The sequence below is a fragment of the Caretta caretta genome, chromosome 3 (assembly GCF_965140235.1).
Source record: "Caretta caretta isolate rCarCar2 chromosome 3, rCarCar1.hap1, whole genome shotgun sequence".
Lineage (NCBI taxonomy): Eukaryota > Metazoa > Chordata > Testudines > Cheloniidae > Caretta > Caretta caretta.
Genome location: NC_134208.1, coordinates 82,355,438 through 82,372,371, shown reverse-complemented (window position 1 = coordinate 82,372,371; position 16,934 = coordinate 82,355,438). Strand labels below are relative to the sequence as shown.

Genomic DNA, 16,934 nt, shown 5'->3' with positions numbered 1-16,934 from the left:
GTGATCATTTACTGAAGTTATTGCAAAAGGATTTGGTTGAGAGAAAATTATTTTGTAGAGGAAATTCAAAGTGCTTTCTGTTGGTTTCCAGGACTCCACATCATGGCCACATTATATCACTGTGGTGTAGGGGTTTTTTGTGAACAATGAGATAACTACTTTTGCATATGCTATGTAGAAAGGGATATTAAAATGAAAAAAGGAGGACTACATGAATTTTATGGCAGCGTTAAACTGCCCAAAGGCTTTTATATTTGGTAATTAGTCCAATATGTAAACTAAAGTATGCAAATTAGATTGCTTTTAAACACAGATTAGTGATGTAGAAGTTGGCAAAAAAATCTGTAACTTGCAAATTACACATATGTGACATCAAAAACAGCTAAATCTATTAAAGAAAAATTTGTTAATGAAAAAATATTGCATCTTGGCTGTTAGTGTGCGAAGTCCGTCTGGGAAACTTTAAATAGACTGAGTTTTAACCTCTTACCTACTGTATGCCCCTTCGAGGAAACAAAGATTTAAGAGAAATGCACACAGATTTCTAGCTGACATGATGTCACCATGATCATGCTTTACTATGCTAACACCCTCCCCGCAACTCTCAATAATGCAATTCACTCCAGCCAGGCAGATCCTTGCACCCTCTTGGAACCCCAGCTGCCTACAGTTAATTCCATGCTACATATCATTGGCCTCAACAGGGCTCTGGTGGGTGCAGAGGTTTGCCTTCAGGGACATGTAAAGATCCTGTCTACACTGGATCAGCAATCATGTTTGCTAAAACAGTTGCATATATGGTATAAAACCAGCTCAGGATATCCCAGTTGGCTGGACAATGGGCACAGTTTGGAAGCCATGTACTAGGTTAGAAAGGGTCTAATATTAGAACACTGTTTCTTGATTTGGTTTGGCCAAAATGTAACGGACAATCAAAATATGGTTAAATTGACTAAGCTGAAACAGTACTGCAGTGGAGTTACAAATTGGTTCTGTTCCCTTTGTTCCTAGCCTCATGGATATGGGGCAAAATCATGTGGAGAAAAATTCCCATCTTACCATCCTCGGATGACTTTAACTAAAATCACTGATGACAGCACCCAAGAGCTGCAATCCAAAACATCATTAAAAACTTCTATACCATTCTTGTGAGAGTTTGATTCACTATATATCACCATCTGTATCAAAAAACAAACAAACAAAAAAAACACATGAGCATTATATATCACCATTTTTAAATCTAACAGGGAACAGTAGTCTGTAACAAAAAATAGAAAATATAAACCTTACCTTGCCAGGTCTGGGATTGATTTTATTTTGGCTGTTTCCTGAAAATGCCTGATAGGGGAGAAAAAAAAACAGGAATAGATATTTAATAGAGAGTGTAATTTTTCCATTACAAAACAATAAAATAATTAAGTATGTTCTCATTTGGTATTATATAAATTGATTTTAATTTTGTTTCCAATTTCTCCTACTGAAGACCACTTCGTCACACGTGCACAAATGTTATACTAGTCGAAGTGTTGCCTGTGGACCAGGTAGCCTTGAAAATCTTGCTGGCCAGCTTTCCAGATTTTCCAAAGGTGTTCCCACAGACCACTTAAATTGGGGTTGTGCTGGAATTACAGAAGCATATGCTCTACAATTAAAAAGTAAAATGTTTTTTGTATAGAGATACTATGGAAAAAATGCTACAAAAATTATTTTTTAAAAAGCATATACAAATATTGTAAAGATTAGATATGCTGGCATATAAAAATATACATTTAAAATAATCAGCACAATCATTTTCTTATGGACATCTTTTAGTTATAAAATGTGGATTTATAAATTTAAAAGAATACGTGAGAACACCAGGAGACTAAACAAAAATATGCCAGACAAAACAGTCAAACTACACTTTGAGTCAGAAAACATACAATTTTAAAAGCCAACATTTTAAACCAATGTTGAACTAAGTGATAGAGAATATGCAATAAAGCTGTAATTATATATTGTGTTTCTAAAGAACGGAAGAAAATGTTAACATTTTAATATATTTATATTGCACTAATACCCATGGACCAAGACCCTATCATCTTCAGCAGTGGAAGAAGAACAAAAAGACATCCCCTGCCCCAAAGAGTTTACAATCTAAGTAAAAGACAACACACCACAGATGGATAGACAGACAGACTGCAAAGTGCAAGGAAACACTGAGACAATGCTGGTGAGCATGACAGGCATTGGTCTCAGAACACCAGCTGCCTAACGACTGCTCATTTTTTATAGGCATCATCATAATGAGTTGAGAATACTACTGCAGGCCTGGTTTTCTAGCTTCTGATTAAATTCTAGTCAGTATTTGCCCAGTTTAAGGTTATTTTTTGTTGCTGTCCTTATATTCCTTTCCTTTACGCTGCTTATTAACTTTATTATCAAGCTTAGTCAAGAGAACATGTACAACAGGTCCACTTCATACAAATAAAACAATTTTCTCTTCCTCTCCTAAGGAAGATAAAGTAAAAAAAGGCCCCAGTCCTACAAAGGGAGATTCATGGAGTCCTATGAAATCCATGGGAGTAAGTTTTATGTGCCTACATTGATCTTTTTGTGGGATCAGGACTGTATGCTTGTTAAAAACATTCCATTTAACCCACTGGCAGCAGAATAAACATGGATGGGTAAGTAACCACTGAAATATCTTTAATCATTGAGCTTCACAATCTATTTTAGAAATCATCACATTAGAAAAGATCAGAGCAAGATCTTTCTTCTCCTCGCAATGTAAATCGAAACTACTACAATACTCAAACTAATCTGTAACCTTGAAACATTTGACAAAAGTCTCAACTCTGATGGAAAGAACACCCAACCTTAATAGTGCAGGACAGTGCTTTCTGCTTCCTTGGGGAGGTGGGGGGGGGGAGGGAGGGGGAGAAGAGAAACAGCTAATGGAACAGCCTTCCAAGTGCCCCACACTACTATTTTTTTAAAAAAAGATTAAGCACTGTGGTGGATACACCAAAGAGAGCAGAAAAATTATTCAGTTTTGAGAAGTACTTCCTGGTTTTCTGTATTCTCCCTCAATTCTATACACCATTTTGAGGAGACTATTAAATTTGGGAGCTCACAGCTCCGCTACTCTCCTTCTTTCCCACCACCTACTGAATGTACTTTGCCTTTTTGGTATCGGTGGGAAATATTTTTGAATGTTAGAGGTCTGTAGCAGTAGAAATAGTTGTACATTTATTCATAGTTCAGACAGCAGTAATGTGAGTTGATCCTAACATGTAGTGCAACAGAATGTTACTAAGGGAACAAGCAGGTCTGCCCTTCCCTTAAATTAACTTTAAAAATCAAGTTAATATGTGTGGATGCTTCCCATGAATACCCATTCTGTGAATAGATAAAAGGACTTCAATATCCAGGGCTATTAATCCAGCACCTTTCACCATCACTACAATGCCATTTTTAAAGTCTCCTTAAAAATTATGACTACTGCCCTAAATATGAGGAGTAAGGAAGCCTGACCCATTATCTCTGCAGCAGTGGAATGGCCCTGTGTCTTGTTGGGGAGGGAAGCAGTGCATATCAAAAAGGAGTGGATGTCTTCAAAAGTCTACAGAATTGGGAAAGAAAACGGAAAGTATTCTACTGATTTACAGAAGTAAATCAGAACAAGCTTTATTTAAAAAAAGGGAAAGTGAGGATTCAGAACAGAACGTCTAGTGTTTGATTATTATTTATTAAGATTCCTAGGATAAGGACACATTGTAGAATCATCAATAAGGGAGACACACACACACACACACACACGCACGCTATCATTGCCACATTTAGCCACTCTTCTAAACTCACAATTTATGTACTTCGCTACTTGGAAGGAAAAACAAGTCAAATTGTGTGTACTGAAGATAACATGAAAACTGAATAACTTTTCAAACCACTTAGAAGAATTGCAACATGCTCACCTCTCCGTCTAGAAAGCCAGAAGGGATATTTGGTTCACATGAGCTAGACTTTAACCAGCTTGAGAAATTTTTGCCAGTGCTTCCATAGTTTGGCATTTGTGAATTTAGTGCTTCTTTTGCATCATCTGTTTGCAAATATTTTTCCATGTAATTTGGAACTTTTAAACCTGAAAGAGACTGAATTGCAAAATCAAAATTAAAGGGTTTTTTGTTGTTGGTTTTTTTGTTTGTTTTTTGTTTTGTTTTTTAACAGCCAGGCAGGGTTTCATAAGGTTTAATTTTCTGAATTATTTAGTTTTATTACCTCAGAGTTTTGAGGCATGTCAAATGGTCTGACTGCATCAAGTGGTAAAGCAGGCATCTCTGAGGAGTCAGTTGAGAAAGTTGTTGTAATAGTATTTACTGAGGTTACAGAGGGAGTAAACACCTTTCCTTTAGCTGTAGATGACAGCAAGCTTGAGAAGACAGCGCTTTTTTCCAGACGGGACCTCTTAATTTCACCATCTGTACTATCCCGGTTCTGCATTTTAAGTTGTAGGGCTGGTGCTAGATCTTGTGTTTTTCCTCTCTTTATTCCCAAACCCAATGTAAATACACTGGGATCAAATACTTTCTCTAAGTTGTCTTCATGAATTGGAGGCATTGCAAAATGGGGTGCAGGGAAATTTGGAAGCTTTGGCCTTTTCTTCTTCTGGGGTATGCAAACTGAGCTGTCTAGATTTTTGATAGTTTCTGTGAACTTTTTCATGTCAGAAGGGGAATCAGAAATACTCTCATCTTTACCAGGAGAAATATTACCAGTGTTACTTGGGCTTTGCTGTATATTGATAATATTTTGCTCTAATGTCCGTATGTTTTCTAAATTGCCTTTGTTACACTGCATGTTTGTAGAAATTGGCTCTCCTGTTTCTGTCTTTTTGCCTTCATTTTGTATCTGAAAAAGCACATTCTCCTCTAATTCGGATTCTTTGGAAACTACATCAGATTTTAGGGGACATTTATCATCTTTACAAGGAGATGAGATCTCTCTGTTTGATAACAGTATTTTTTCTTCTCTGTGGTGGAATTTTGAGCTTGCATTAATTGCTCTATTAGCATTTTCTTTTAAGGTTTCATTTTTGTTGGCATCTTGTAAAGATGTTATAGGTAACAAACTGTCTTTATTAATAGCGGTAGCTTCTACATCAGCTTGTCTTAAAGAGCAAGCATTAGCATCTGCTTTGCTTGTTTGGTTAAACAGCGATCCTGCAACTTTTCCTTTCTTCAGTTCTGCTGCCTTTTCAACCTCCTCATTAACGGACGTTCCTACTTGAGAGCCTTCTTCAGGTTTGGTCTTTATTTCTGCTGAGCCTTCTTTCACCCGTGGCACATTTTCAGGTAACTTCAGGTGATTGTTTTGCTTATTAATTATTTTATCAGTTTGTTCATATTCCTGGGGTTGTTTTCCAAATTTCAGCTTTGCTCTACCAACAAATGTATTTGATACAGTGTTATTTTTCAAAGCAGGGACATCAGAGGGTCGCTGGCACTGATTAGCACGTTTATTTTCAAACAAGGAAATTTTGTTGGCAATGCTGCTGTTAATTTTATTAACTGGCTTTTCAAGAGAATCGTGATCACTTTCTAGGTCTTCAAGACTTTTAGGAGCTTTAAAATTCAGTTCTACATTCTTGGGTTTGGCAGGACTGCAAGAAGCACAGTGAAAGTTATTTTGCAATGTATGCTTAAGTAGAATCATTGTATTAATTTAAAAATAAGAAATAAAACACAGTTTCATAACAATATATTTTTCCAGTATCAATATTCAGTTTAAGTTACAATATTCCAAAAGGATTTCATAAAAAGAAAGGAATAATAACTGTGCTACCAACAGTAACCCAAAGTCAGGAACAACGTACCAGTATTTCATAATGTCAAACAAAGGATTGCGCATCTGGCTGGTCGAAAAATATCTGACTAGTCAAAAATAGCTGACTAGTCAAATATTAGTCAAACATTGTCAATCATCATCAAATATGGTCAAATATTTTAAAGCACTGATTTATTAGAATACTAAGAAAAAAGAGCAAAACTTTATGATCTTTAATAGGCTTAGCCTTAGATAGGTACTTATGCATAATTACAAAAAAACAAGTTATTTAACAGAGTTAATTTAATTCAGAAAAGTGAGAAACGCAATGAAATGAAGTTCTGAAAAAATGTAAGAATGGCACTATGATGCAATGAAAAAGGTAGGCCGACACCTACATCAGGGCATTCTTGCTGGAATATCTGACAATATTTTACCATGATCAAGTAATACAGTCAACTGACATTATTTGACTAGCTTACCAAACTTAAACACACACACACGCAAAGTTCCTAACAATATTTGGTAGATAAACACAACAGTGTATCAGATAGCCAAACACTCCGGAGAATTTCCACTATTTACATATCTCAAAAGTCAAAGTTTAACAGTGGAGACAACTAATTGAATTCTTTTTTATAAGCCAGATACATTTTTAGTGTAAATCGAGGTGGGCTTTAATAAGAATTAATTTATTTCATTATTTTCCTGTTTAAACTTGGAATACATTGAAAGAGTTTCATTTCACCCAACCTTTTTTAAAATATGAAATCAACCAAAACTACTACTTGATACCCAACATCACATTCTCTGATTTATTTCCCCCTGAAATATACCTGTTAAATTGGGTGGTAAAAACATTTTCTCCAATTATGAATTTTGTTTGGTAATTTACAGTGAAGTCTGAAAAGTTTTGTTAACTTTGGTTTCTAAACACAAGATGACAAATTTTCAAGGTCAGATTCTGAGCTGTGCTTCTTAGGAGGTTCAGCCTGGGCAGTCGGGAGCAAAGGCTTTACATCACCTTTCTGGCTCCCAAAATCTTGGTTGATTATGTTGAACTTTCTCTGGGGCTAGTCTAACACACCGAAGCTTCACTCAGCTGTCTATGGGCCATCCTGCAGCCAAGAACAGCCAGAGCAGAGTGCTCTGGTCACACTCCATCCAATGCACTCTACATAAGGGACTGCGAAGGAGATAGCGTAAGACTGTTATGCTGGCAAGGAACCTCTTTGCAAAACGGAGGAGGATGGGGAGAGAAGAAATTCCTGGCAGGACAGGGGGAAAGTCTGTTTTCAGGCCCTTTTATGGTACAGGAGCAATGTAAAGAGGTCAGAACACAGTAAAGAATTAGGGCATAAATCTTCAAAACTTGTTAGAGTTGAAGTGTTAACTGACCCATTCTCCCCTCAGTGATCGGTTCCCTAAACATTACAGGGAGTTACACGCATGCAGTGATGAGAGCACACACACAGTGTGTGTAAATGCACTACATGAAATCTGGCGATTGTGGGAGATCACCGATCAGCTCCCAGCAGGCTCTTAAGAAAAAAAAAAAGAGACAGGTGAGGTCTATACATGATCTTTTGGCATACACTCATGCTTATCTGTTTGGATAGAATACTATTCACTAAATTGAATAGGAATTGACAGAGGTGGTGAGTACAAATGAGTTTATGTGGATAGCCTATATAGCACAGCAAATGTCATCTGTTTTGTAAGAAGTCCCTCTACCAACACAGACATACTGATAACAGAAACTTGTTCAGATATGATCACAACTAGAAGGTACATAAGTTTCATCAATGTAGACTCATAGACCTTCAGGCCAGAAGGGACCATCATGATCATCTAATCTGACCTCCTGCACATTGCAGGCCACAGAACCTCACTCCTATAATAGACCCCAACCTCTGTCTGAGTTACTGAGTCCTCAAATCATGATTTAAAGACTTACAGTTACAGATTTCAGAGTAGCAGCCATGTTAGTCTGTATCCGCAAAAAGAAAAGGAGTACTTGTGGCACCTTAGAGACTAACAAATTTATTTGAGCATAAGCTTTCGTGAGCTACAGCTCACTCCATCGGATGCATCAAAGCTTATCCTCAAATAAATTTGTTAGTCTCTAAGGTGCCACAAGTACTCCTTTTCTCTTTAAGGTTACAGAGAATCTGCCATTTACACTTGTCTTAAACCTGAAAGTCACCAATGCCCCATGCTGCAGAGGAAGGCAAAAATCCCTTAAGGTCCCTGCCAATCTGACCCAGGGGAAAATTCCCTCCTGACCTGAAATACGGCAAATCAGTTAGACCCTGTACATGTGGGCAAGACCCACCAGCCAGACACCTGGGATAGAATTATCTGTTGTAACTCAGAGCCCTCCCCATCTAGTGCCCCATAACCTGCTGGTGGAGATATTTGCTATAGCAGTTGAAGGCTGCCTACAAGCCATTGTAGGCAGACTCATCATACCATCCCCTCCATAAACTTATCAAGCTCAGTCTTGAAGCCAGTTAGGTGTTTTGCCCCCACTGCTCCCCTTGGGAGGCTGTTCCAGAACTTCACTCCTCTGATGGTTAGAAACCTTCATCTAATTTCAAGCCTAAACTTGTTGATGGCCAGTTTATATCTATTTATTCTTGTGTCCACACTGGCACTTAACTTAAGTAACTTCTCTCCCTCGCTATTTATCCCTTTGATGTATTTATAGAGAGCAATCATCTCTCTCCTCAGTTTGGTTAGGCTAAACACGCCAAGCTCTTTGAGTCTCCTTTCATAAGATTTTCCATTTTTCATATCATCCTAGTAGCCCTAGTAGAACATTTGGCAAGCAGAGAAAAGAAACTGTTAAAACTTAGGGACAATTCTAACTGCCCCGTAGGCAGGCCGTATTTCAGCAAGAACAAACTGAAACCATGAAAACCACTTGGGGCTTGTCTTTGTTACAGCACTACAGTGGTGGCGCTGCTGTAGCGTTTAGTGAAGATGCTGACAGAAGAGCTTCTCCCGCCAGCGTAGGGAGTCCACCTCCGAGAGGTGATAGCTGTGTCAATGGGAGAAGCCCATAGTGCTGTCTACACTAGGGATTAGGTCAGTGTAATTATGTTGCTCAGGGGTGCGGACGTAGTTCTACCGACATAAGTTCCTAGTGTAGACCAAGCTTTGCAAAGCTAAAAAAAGGGAACAGAAAAGAACTCCCTGTATATTTCGAGGAAGGCAATGGAACCAGGTAGAAAACAGCTTCATAAGCAAGATTCTAAAGATACTTAGGGCTTGTCTACACTGCAATTAAAAACCTACCACTGGCTGGTGCCAGCTGGCTCAGTTTGTGGGGCTCTTTAATTGCGGTGTAAACTTCTGGGCTCAGGATGCAGCCCGAGCTCTAGGACCCTCCTATCTCGCTGGATCCTAGAGCCTGGGCTTGGACACTGCAATTAAAAAGCGCCCAAGTCAGCTGGCACGGGCCAGCCATGGGTGTCTCATTGCAATATAGACATACCATTAGACACGGTTTTTTGCTTGCCTAAAGCTAGTGTTTCCTGAACTTTTGAAAGCTGAGTTCCCCTTCAGGAAAAGGGAAACCAATTGTGCCTTCTCCTGCAATTGTTGGAAGACTAATTTTAATGTATACATCTTCCATGTCCCCCTCCCCTGGCCAGTCCTTCACTCTCACCACCCCACATTTTGAGGACTTCTGATTTTCATAATATGATCCTTCCTTTCCTTTCTTACATTCTCTGATGAGCACTCAATTTTGGCCTTTTGCAGTATTATTGAGCACATCTGAGTTAGCACCCATTGAAAAAACAAGGCAGTTAATGTCTCACAGGTATAACTGCAGGCTCACGGCAATTCAGGCAAATACCTGTGCCACAGTTAACTTTCAAAATGCGAAGCATGTGTTTCTTCACAGCGACAGGTAGAAACCTCTCTTTCAAAAAATGAAAACAGACTCTGCCAAATAATTAAGAGGTCTGTCTGTGCACCCCACATCTGAACTTTTGAGAACCCATTTCCCCAAAGAGGAATGTTCTGCACTTTCGGAAATGCTGCCTTAAAGCATGAGGCACCAGGTAAGGTCTACTTTGTATTAAAATGGGATAAACAATGCAAAGGTAAAAAAACCAAAACACTTGGCTCACTGTTGGTATGCTTGAAATATATCCTTATGCGGGGAAGAGTGGAAGATAGATTATCCACTATCATGTAAACTTGCCTTCTACACTCATTCAAGTCTGGCTAATTCATACAATTCACTAAGCAGTGCAACTCAGCCTCCAATTCACTAAACCTGAAACTGTCTGCTCGCCAAGTGTGAGCAGGTATAAGGCCTGGTCTACACTAGGAAATTAAGTTGGTATAATTACTTTGCTCAAGCGTGTGAAAAATCCACACTCCTGAGCGACGCAGTTAAACTGACCTAACCCCCAGTGTAGACAGCACTAGGGTGACGAGAGAATTCTCCTGTCAACCTAGCAACCGCCTCTTGGGAAAGTGGACTACCTGTGCTGACAGGAGAAGCCCTCCCATCGGCGTAGGCAGCGTCTTCTTTGAACTGCTACAGCAGCGCCACTACTGAGTTTTAAGTGTAGACAAGCCCTAAGATAAATACTGGTGGATTCCCCTTTAAAGATGACATACTGTTTACAACATAGCAGTCAGCCTTAAGAAGAAAGCAGTTAGACCTCCCCCAGTTTAGCCATATAGGGAAGGTGACTCACACAGGCACTATACAGCAAAAATGACAAGCTTCACAAAATACACCAATGCCAGTACATCAATGGCTGACACAAGCAAAACAAAATTGTGTGATCACAGACCTGGCTAATTTAACAAATGGGCACAAATGCGGGCAGCTACAAAAACAAATGTTTGAACATTACCAATGAGAACCGAGGCCAAGATTTGCATTAAGAATACCAAAATAGTTGCAAGCCTCAGGTCTTATGCTCTGATTATGATGTACTATCATCCTAAATTTGGCTATAACCTCATTAAAGGTAGACTCAGGTCTCTTGGGCCTCAAATTTGTCCCTTTTAAAAGGTGTTATAACATAATAAGGAAAGTATCCTGGATTTTAAATACCCTTGTTTGCCAAAACAATTTAAAGGACAAAAAATACTATCACTACTTGTATGGAACTGTCAAATAAAAAAAAACAACCCACAAATGTGTTCATCATCTGTAATGCTTCTATAGCAGCATTTAACTATTCCCAGATCTTTGCGGACTTTGAGCATAATGGTGTAAAAGCAAGCATGTTTTGGCATTATAAAATACAACGATATTGCTAAGGTTTAGTTTCATTCGATAGGCCAGGGGAATGTGTGAAAGTAACTGGAGTTAGTCAAATAGAAAAGGATAAAAGTAAACTTTTTTAGAAAAATGCTTCATGTCTTCTTAAACTTTTAAAACTAAAAACACGGCCCTCTGAGCTATGCAAGGTAAGTTTCTGCTTCTGCCTAATGAAGTGTGTGGGGGAAAAAAAGTCTCTTTGTTATGAGATTGCCAATCTTTTTTTCCATTACACAGCAATTTGATACACGCCTAGTTTTACAATTCGCATGTTCTGATTGGAACATTTTCAAATTATGATCTGATGAATCTCATCTGGTATTTTAACTATCTCAGCTGAAGTCAGCTGCCTATATAAAGTGTGACATTCACTTGACTGATGCTGCTACAGAAGTGTATGACTAACAGCAGGAGTCAACAATCTCACTATAAGGCCATGTCTATACTACCACTTATGTTGGCAAAACTTATGTCGCTCAGGGGTGTGAAAAAACACACCCTCCTGAGCGACATATGCCAGTGGTAGTGTACACAATCCTATGGCGGTAGGAGAGTTTCTCCTGCCAGCACAGTTACCATCGCTCGTTGGGGGTGATTTAATTATGTCGACAGGAGAGCTCTCTCCTGTCAGCATAGAGCAGCAACACGGACCTGAACATTTATCGATTAGAAAGAGCATTCATCCCCATCACCAAGTTTCAATCAACAATAACCAAGACAAGGTGTTTTGTTACCCTGCTTTTTAATGTCAGGGTCAAACTTTGACAGTAAGCATTGTAGGAGATATTTTACCTTTCAACACCTTGAATTCAAATTAAGCATCCATCTAACTGTGGATTTTGCTTTTCTATTGCTCTGATACAAGAGTGACTGTCACTTCATAATATAATATGGGACACTGTCAACTTGAATTTTTAGAAGTGTCAATATTAAAAGTAAAAGTCCACTTTTTGACAGTATAATTTTTAAACAGTATTGGTTTTTAACCTCTCCAGCTGATGTTTATAAGGGTCTTTCCCGCAAAGGAAAAACTAAATGACTATACAGTAGCACACAGTGAAATGGACTACACACAAAGTTGTCAAAAGCACAAAGAAAAACTGAAAAAATACCATTTTTAGTAATTTTTTTCAATTAAAGGAATCCTTAAGTGTTACTTATTCTGTGGTCCACACAAAATTTGACAGAAATGCATGATTTTCAAATTCTCAGTGTCATTTTTACTGAGAAAAATTTAGATAGATATTAAAAAGTGCTATATGAAAATGTATTGATTTTGTCAAGGTAAAAGCTACAATGAGCAGTCAAATTAAAGTATAAATTACTTACAGGCTAATTTTTGTTGTAACTGTAGATCTGGAAACATCCAAACATAAATTTCTCAGCTTTGTGCTGTTTAAATCGGAACTTGCTGGTTTTTCGGTGGATTTGCCTAGTTCTCCATTCTGAATCCCTTCAGTAAGCAAGACAGCTTTTCCATCAGAGCTATTTACACGTTTTGCCGTCTTGGATTCAGTTTTACTTTCAGAAAGTAAAGAAGTGGTGTTCTCTGTGTCATTGAGAGAGGAAACTTTGGAGGTCTCTGCTTTGCTTTCACTAGAAGGTGCAGATACTGCTCCCTTTTCCACTGAAGTACTTTTTGTTGTTGGGTTACCTTCTGTTGCTGCCATAGGCTGTATAAACTGCTTTTTTGGTAAAGAATCTTTTAGTGGACTCTTCAAACCAGTGGGAGAAAGAGGGACTGCATCAGACGGATTCTTTTTAAATGATCTTCTCCTGAAAGGGGATGAAGTTGGGAGCTGCTGTTTGCTTTTCTCAGATTCAGTTTTAGGCAGCCCTTTGTGGTTAGATCCGACTTTTAAGTCCTGGTTACTCAAGGTAGAAGAGTTCCGTTCAGGAGTCTGTTGAGGAGATTTAATTTTTCTTTCTGAATTGGTTATCTTTTCTGAAACCACATCAGAAGGAACATCACCAAAAGCAGAATCTTTTTTTGCAGTATTCTCAGTCTGATTTCTCTCTCCATTTAGAGTCTCACTCGATGACTGAGATTTCCTCCTCTTTCCAGATCTCCTAGTAACAGATTTTTTATCCATTGTGTCTGTTTCACCCCAAACTTCTCCTGATAGAAAAGTCACAGATTCATTAAAAGGTGTTTCTTCTGTTTTACTAAGATAGATATCTAATGTTAGAACTCTAGCAGGATGTATGTGCTCAGCTGTTTTGGATTTCAAACTGTGTGGCAATTCCTTTGACGCTGCACACTCAGGTTGTGAAGACCTTTGCACATTCACTAGTTGTTTATTATTTAATATGTTATTTTCTAAGTCTTCACTAGATAAATTATTCAAACTTCTGATGAAATCCGGTGTTGTAGAATTAGTAATGTCTACAACAGGCTCTTCTTTTAGTTCCAATGTCTCCACTGTAAGGTCACTTTCAGAGAATGTGTTTTTTATTGTTCCAGTGCTACTGTTCCAATCAGGTGACCACTCGATATCAGAAAAGTCTTCCTTGCTGCTCCATGCTGTAATAATACTGTGACTCAAAGGTGTTATTTTCTCACAATATTCTTGTGTCTCTGCAAGAGCATTCCATCTTCTTGCCTCCTGCACTTGGGGAATTGTACATTCTTCTTTCTTTAGGTCTTCACTATCTGTTGATTTGAGTGAAGCTGTATCCTTATAAAGTGAAACTGATTTCCCACTTTCAATATTTGGACTTTTAGAGGGTTCTAGTGAATTTTTGGCATTTTTTCTCCTCCCTGTACTAAACAAATTTCCAAGCTTTCCCAAAACTGGTTTCTTTCTGTTCTCTTCTTTGGAAGATTCTGGAGACTGTGTTTTAGACTAAACAAAATTAGAAAAAAAAAGTTTGATAATGTGAAAGGTATTTCTTCAAGAAACACATTATTAATGAACATTTATATGTTCCAAGAGGTAGCCAAGGGGAACTAAACTGTTTATTAAACAGTAGGTCATCTTAGAAAAGATATGCTTTACTTTTATTTTATATATTGTTATATAATGCTTTTCTAATTACACACATCTTGCTTTAATATTATTGGTAATATAAGTCTCAAATCTTCAAACACTTGTGCACACACTTTTAGTTTGTTCATCAATATGAAGAGAGGTCCATAGATTTTTATGTCTGAAGTGATAAATTTCCATAGCAAATTTGCAAAGGTAGGTTAAATTACTACACAGGAAAAATAATATGAGCAATGTTACACTGTGGACCAAAATTTGCCCTCTACTAAAATAGTGCCACACCACTGAGTTCGATGCATATTAGTATAAGTGACTAAGGGCAGAATTTAACCCTATGAGTGAAATTTTACCCTATAACTTCAAATAAACTTATTTCCTGTTTGACAGGTTATCTAGAGAATTTCAGTATATTTACAATATGTGTCAGTAAGTTACAAAGAATTTATAAACACTTTAAAAAGCAGGCATAATGCAATGGAAAATCTTCAGCAATCAAAATATAACAGAAACATTTTTAATAATACTTCCTGTCTAAAGGAATTAGTGCTATACAAATCAATTTTGTTTACTGAAAAATTAGAGCAAAATAAACAAAGACCCTTTCACAATATTAACATAGTCTAAGTCTTTTCATAATAAATTGTGTACAGTTTTATTTTTAAATAGACTAATATTTTCTTTATAGCTAGCATTGGAAGGATTAGATTTTTATCAGTAAATGTTGATAAACATTTATTTCACCATACATACATAAGCTGACAAATATATTTCCATCCATAATCAAAGTTTACAGATAGGCAAAGAAAGAAAAATGCTGCTTGAGAACTTAGAGTTTGATTTAAGGCTATTTACCTTATATATTTTAAAATTTATGTTTTAATTGTTATAAAGTTTGAACTTTTTGAATCTCAGCATCCACTGCCAGTAAATAATTGTCTGACCCCCACCTCCTATAATTTCCCATAAATGAAAAATACATATTAAAATAAAAACAATTCTTAACACGATTCTGTGCAACTGTGAACATTTAAATCAATAAAAATTCACAAAAAATCTTACAAATAAATAATAGCATCTGTCTAAATTATACAAAAATATAATTCTGACAAGGGCCTATTCATAGTTAAGTATCCAAACACTCAGTGAAAAATGAGGTTGCTCTGTGGCCATATAAAGTGAAATGACAAGCACTGTGAATCACTGTCCCTACAGGAAACACCTCCTGAAGCATACAGCTCATGTTATGTCTCCCTCCCCTCCCTCCGGTGAAAAGAGCAGCATCAGAGATTACTGGTGCTAATAACATAATGTTAGGTTTCAGAGTAGCAGCGGTGTTAGTCTGTATTCGCACAAAGAAAAGGAGGACTTGTGGCACCTTAGAGACTAACAAATTTATTTGAGCATAAGCTTTCGTGATCTACAGCTCACTTCCTCGGATGCATGAAGCCATAATGTTGAAGCCATGGGAGCGGTACACAACGGAGGGACGATTAGCAAAGCTGTAGAACGAAGCAGGGCTGGAAGCTCAGCCCACGTGTTCCCAAAAGGCTAAGCAAGCTGCACAATGCTCCCCTTCCTTACCGACACGCAACCACTGGAGAGAAGGGGCAGCAGGAGGTTTTCAATGCACAAAACGCCCGGCGTGCCTAGCTCTGCGCCCCACGCGGACTTTAGCTGTGATTGCGGAGTTTACACTGCACAGGGGCCGTCTTCTGGCATCCGCGCTCGCAGTCAGGTGTGGGCGCAGCGCACACTCATCCCTCAACTATGCCCAGCTCCTTCCTGCCGCTGATAAGGTCAGGGAAAGCCAGGAGACGGGAAAGCCAGCCGCTTCGCCTGCACAGATTTGCCTGTCAGCCCCTTACCCCGCCCCGAGCCACAGCAGTTCGCACCCCCACCAGCCCGGCGTCCCAGCCCAGGGGCAGGCAGGCTACTCACAGCGAGACCTAGGTGGCCCCCAGCGCCTCCTTCCTCCGGCAGCCCCGAGCCCGGTGCCCCGCGAGGGAGCGCAATCGGCGCAGCCGCTCCCGTCTCACCCGCCGGGAAAGCGGCGCTCCGCCAGTTCCCGCGGCAGAGGCGCCAGCCGTGTGAGCGCTCCGGCCCGCCCGCAGCAGCAGCAGCAGCAGCAGCAGCTCCGCCTCCTCGCGCCACTCCCTCCACGCGCTGCGCGGGCCGGGGCTCCCGGAGCTGCGGCAGGGCCCCAGGGCAATGCGGGCTGGGCGTGCCCGTGAAGCGGGGGCATTCAGCGCGCAGAGGAGCGGCTGCAAAGGCGTGGGCGGGTGACAACGGGCGCAGAACCTGAGCGCGCAGGCCGGGATGCAAGGGACGCTCAGCGCCCAGCGGGTGAGACGCGGCAGCGCAGCCCAGGGCACCAGGGAAAAGGGCAAGGGGGGTTGAAGAACAGGACGGTAGAGAGGAGACAGCGGCTCAGAAGGGAGAGAGGGGGGAGCAGGACGGGAGCTCATCAAGGAGAAGAGGAATGCAAGGAGCCAACAATCGGCAATGCATAAAGACGGGGAGTTGGCGCTACCAGCGCGTGTCTGAACAACTTGAGCGGCTGCTATAGCAGAGCCTATTCCCAGCTATCCAGGGCAAAAAGCCGCCCCGAGCAAAACCGACAAACTTTGATGCTGAGGGAAGAAAAGCGTAGAATCTAAAGTATCCAGTCGCGCCATCTACCTGTAGGGAGCTGCTCGCGTTATAAAACAGGGCTTAAAGACGGCAAAGTGGTTTTGTACAAAGCAAATGCCCAGGATGGGGGCGGGAGTGGATGCACTAAGCAGCATCGTGTTTGGTTAATTATCATAATTGTTGTTTGCCGATCAGCTATTTTACTTGACGTG

At 39.6% G+C, this 16,934-nt stretch overlaps 1 protein-coding gene across 2 annotated transcripts in view; it reads right to left on the bottom strand.

Annotated features, from left to right (window-relative positions):
• The window catches only part of CRYBG1 (crystallin beta-gamma domain containing 1), a 150,795-nt gene that overhangs the window by 50,191 nt on the left and 83,670 nt on the right, over window positions 1-16,934 (bottom strand). Inside the window, exons 1-6 of one of the 2 annotated variants that reach the window (XM_048844893.2) lie at window positions 16,030-16,174; window positions 12,431-13,947; window positions 4,261-5,641; window positions 3,957-4,133; window positions 1,291-1,338; window positions 1,060-1,178 (exon numbers count right to left, since the gene is read on the bottom strand). In XM_048844893.2, coding sequence (XP_048700850.2) covers window positions 1,060-1,178; window positions 1,291-1,338; window positions 3,957-4,133; window positions 4,261-5,641; window positions 12,431-13,194 — 2,489 coding nt within the window. In that variant the 5' untranslated portion in view covers window positions 13,195-13,947; window positions 16,030-16,174. Of the gene's footprint in view, window positions 1-1,059; window positions 1,179-1,290; window positions 1,339-3,956; window positions 4,134-4,260; window positions 5,642-12,430; window positions 13,948-16,029; window positions 16,175-16,934 lie in introns of those variants that run through there. The other variant, XM_075126614.1, reaches the window with a different exon arrangement.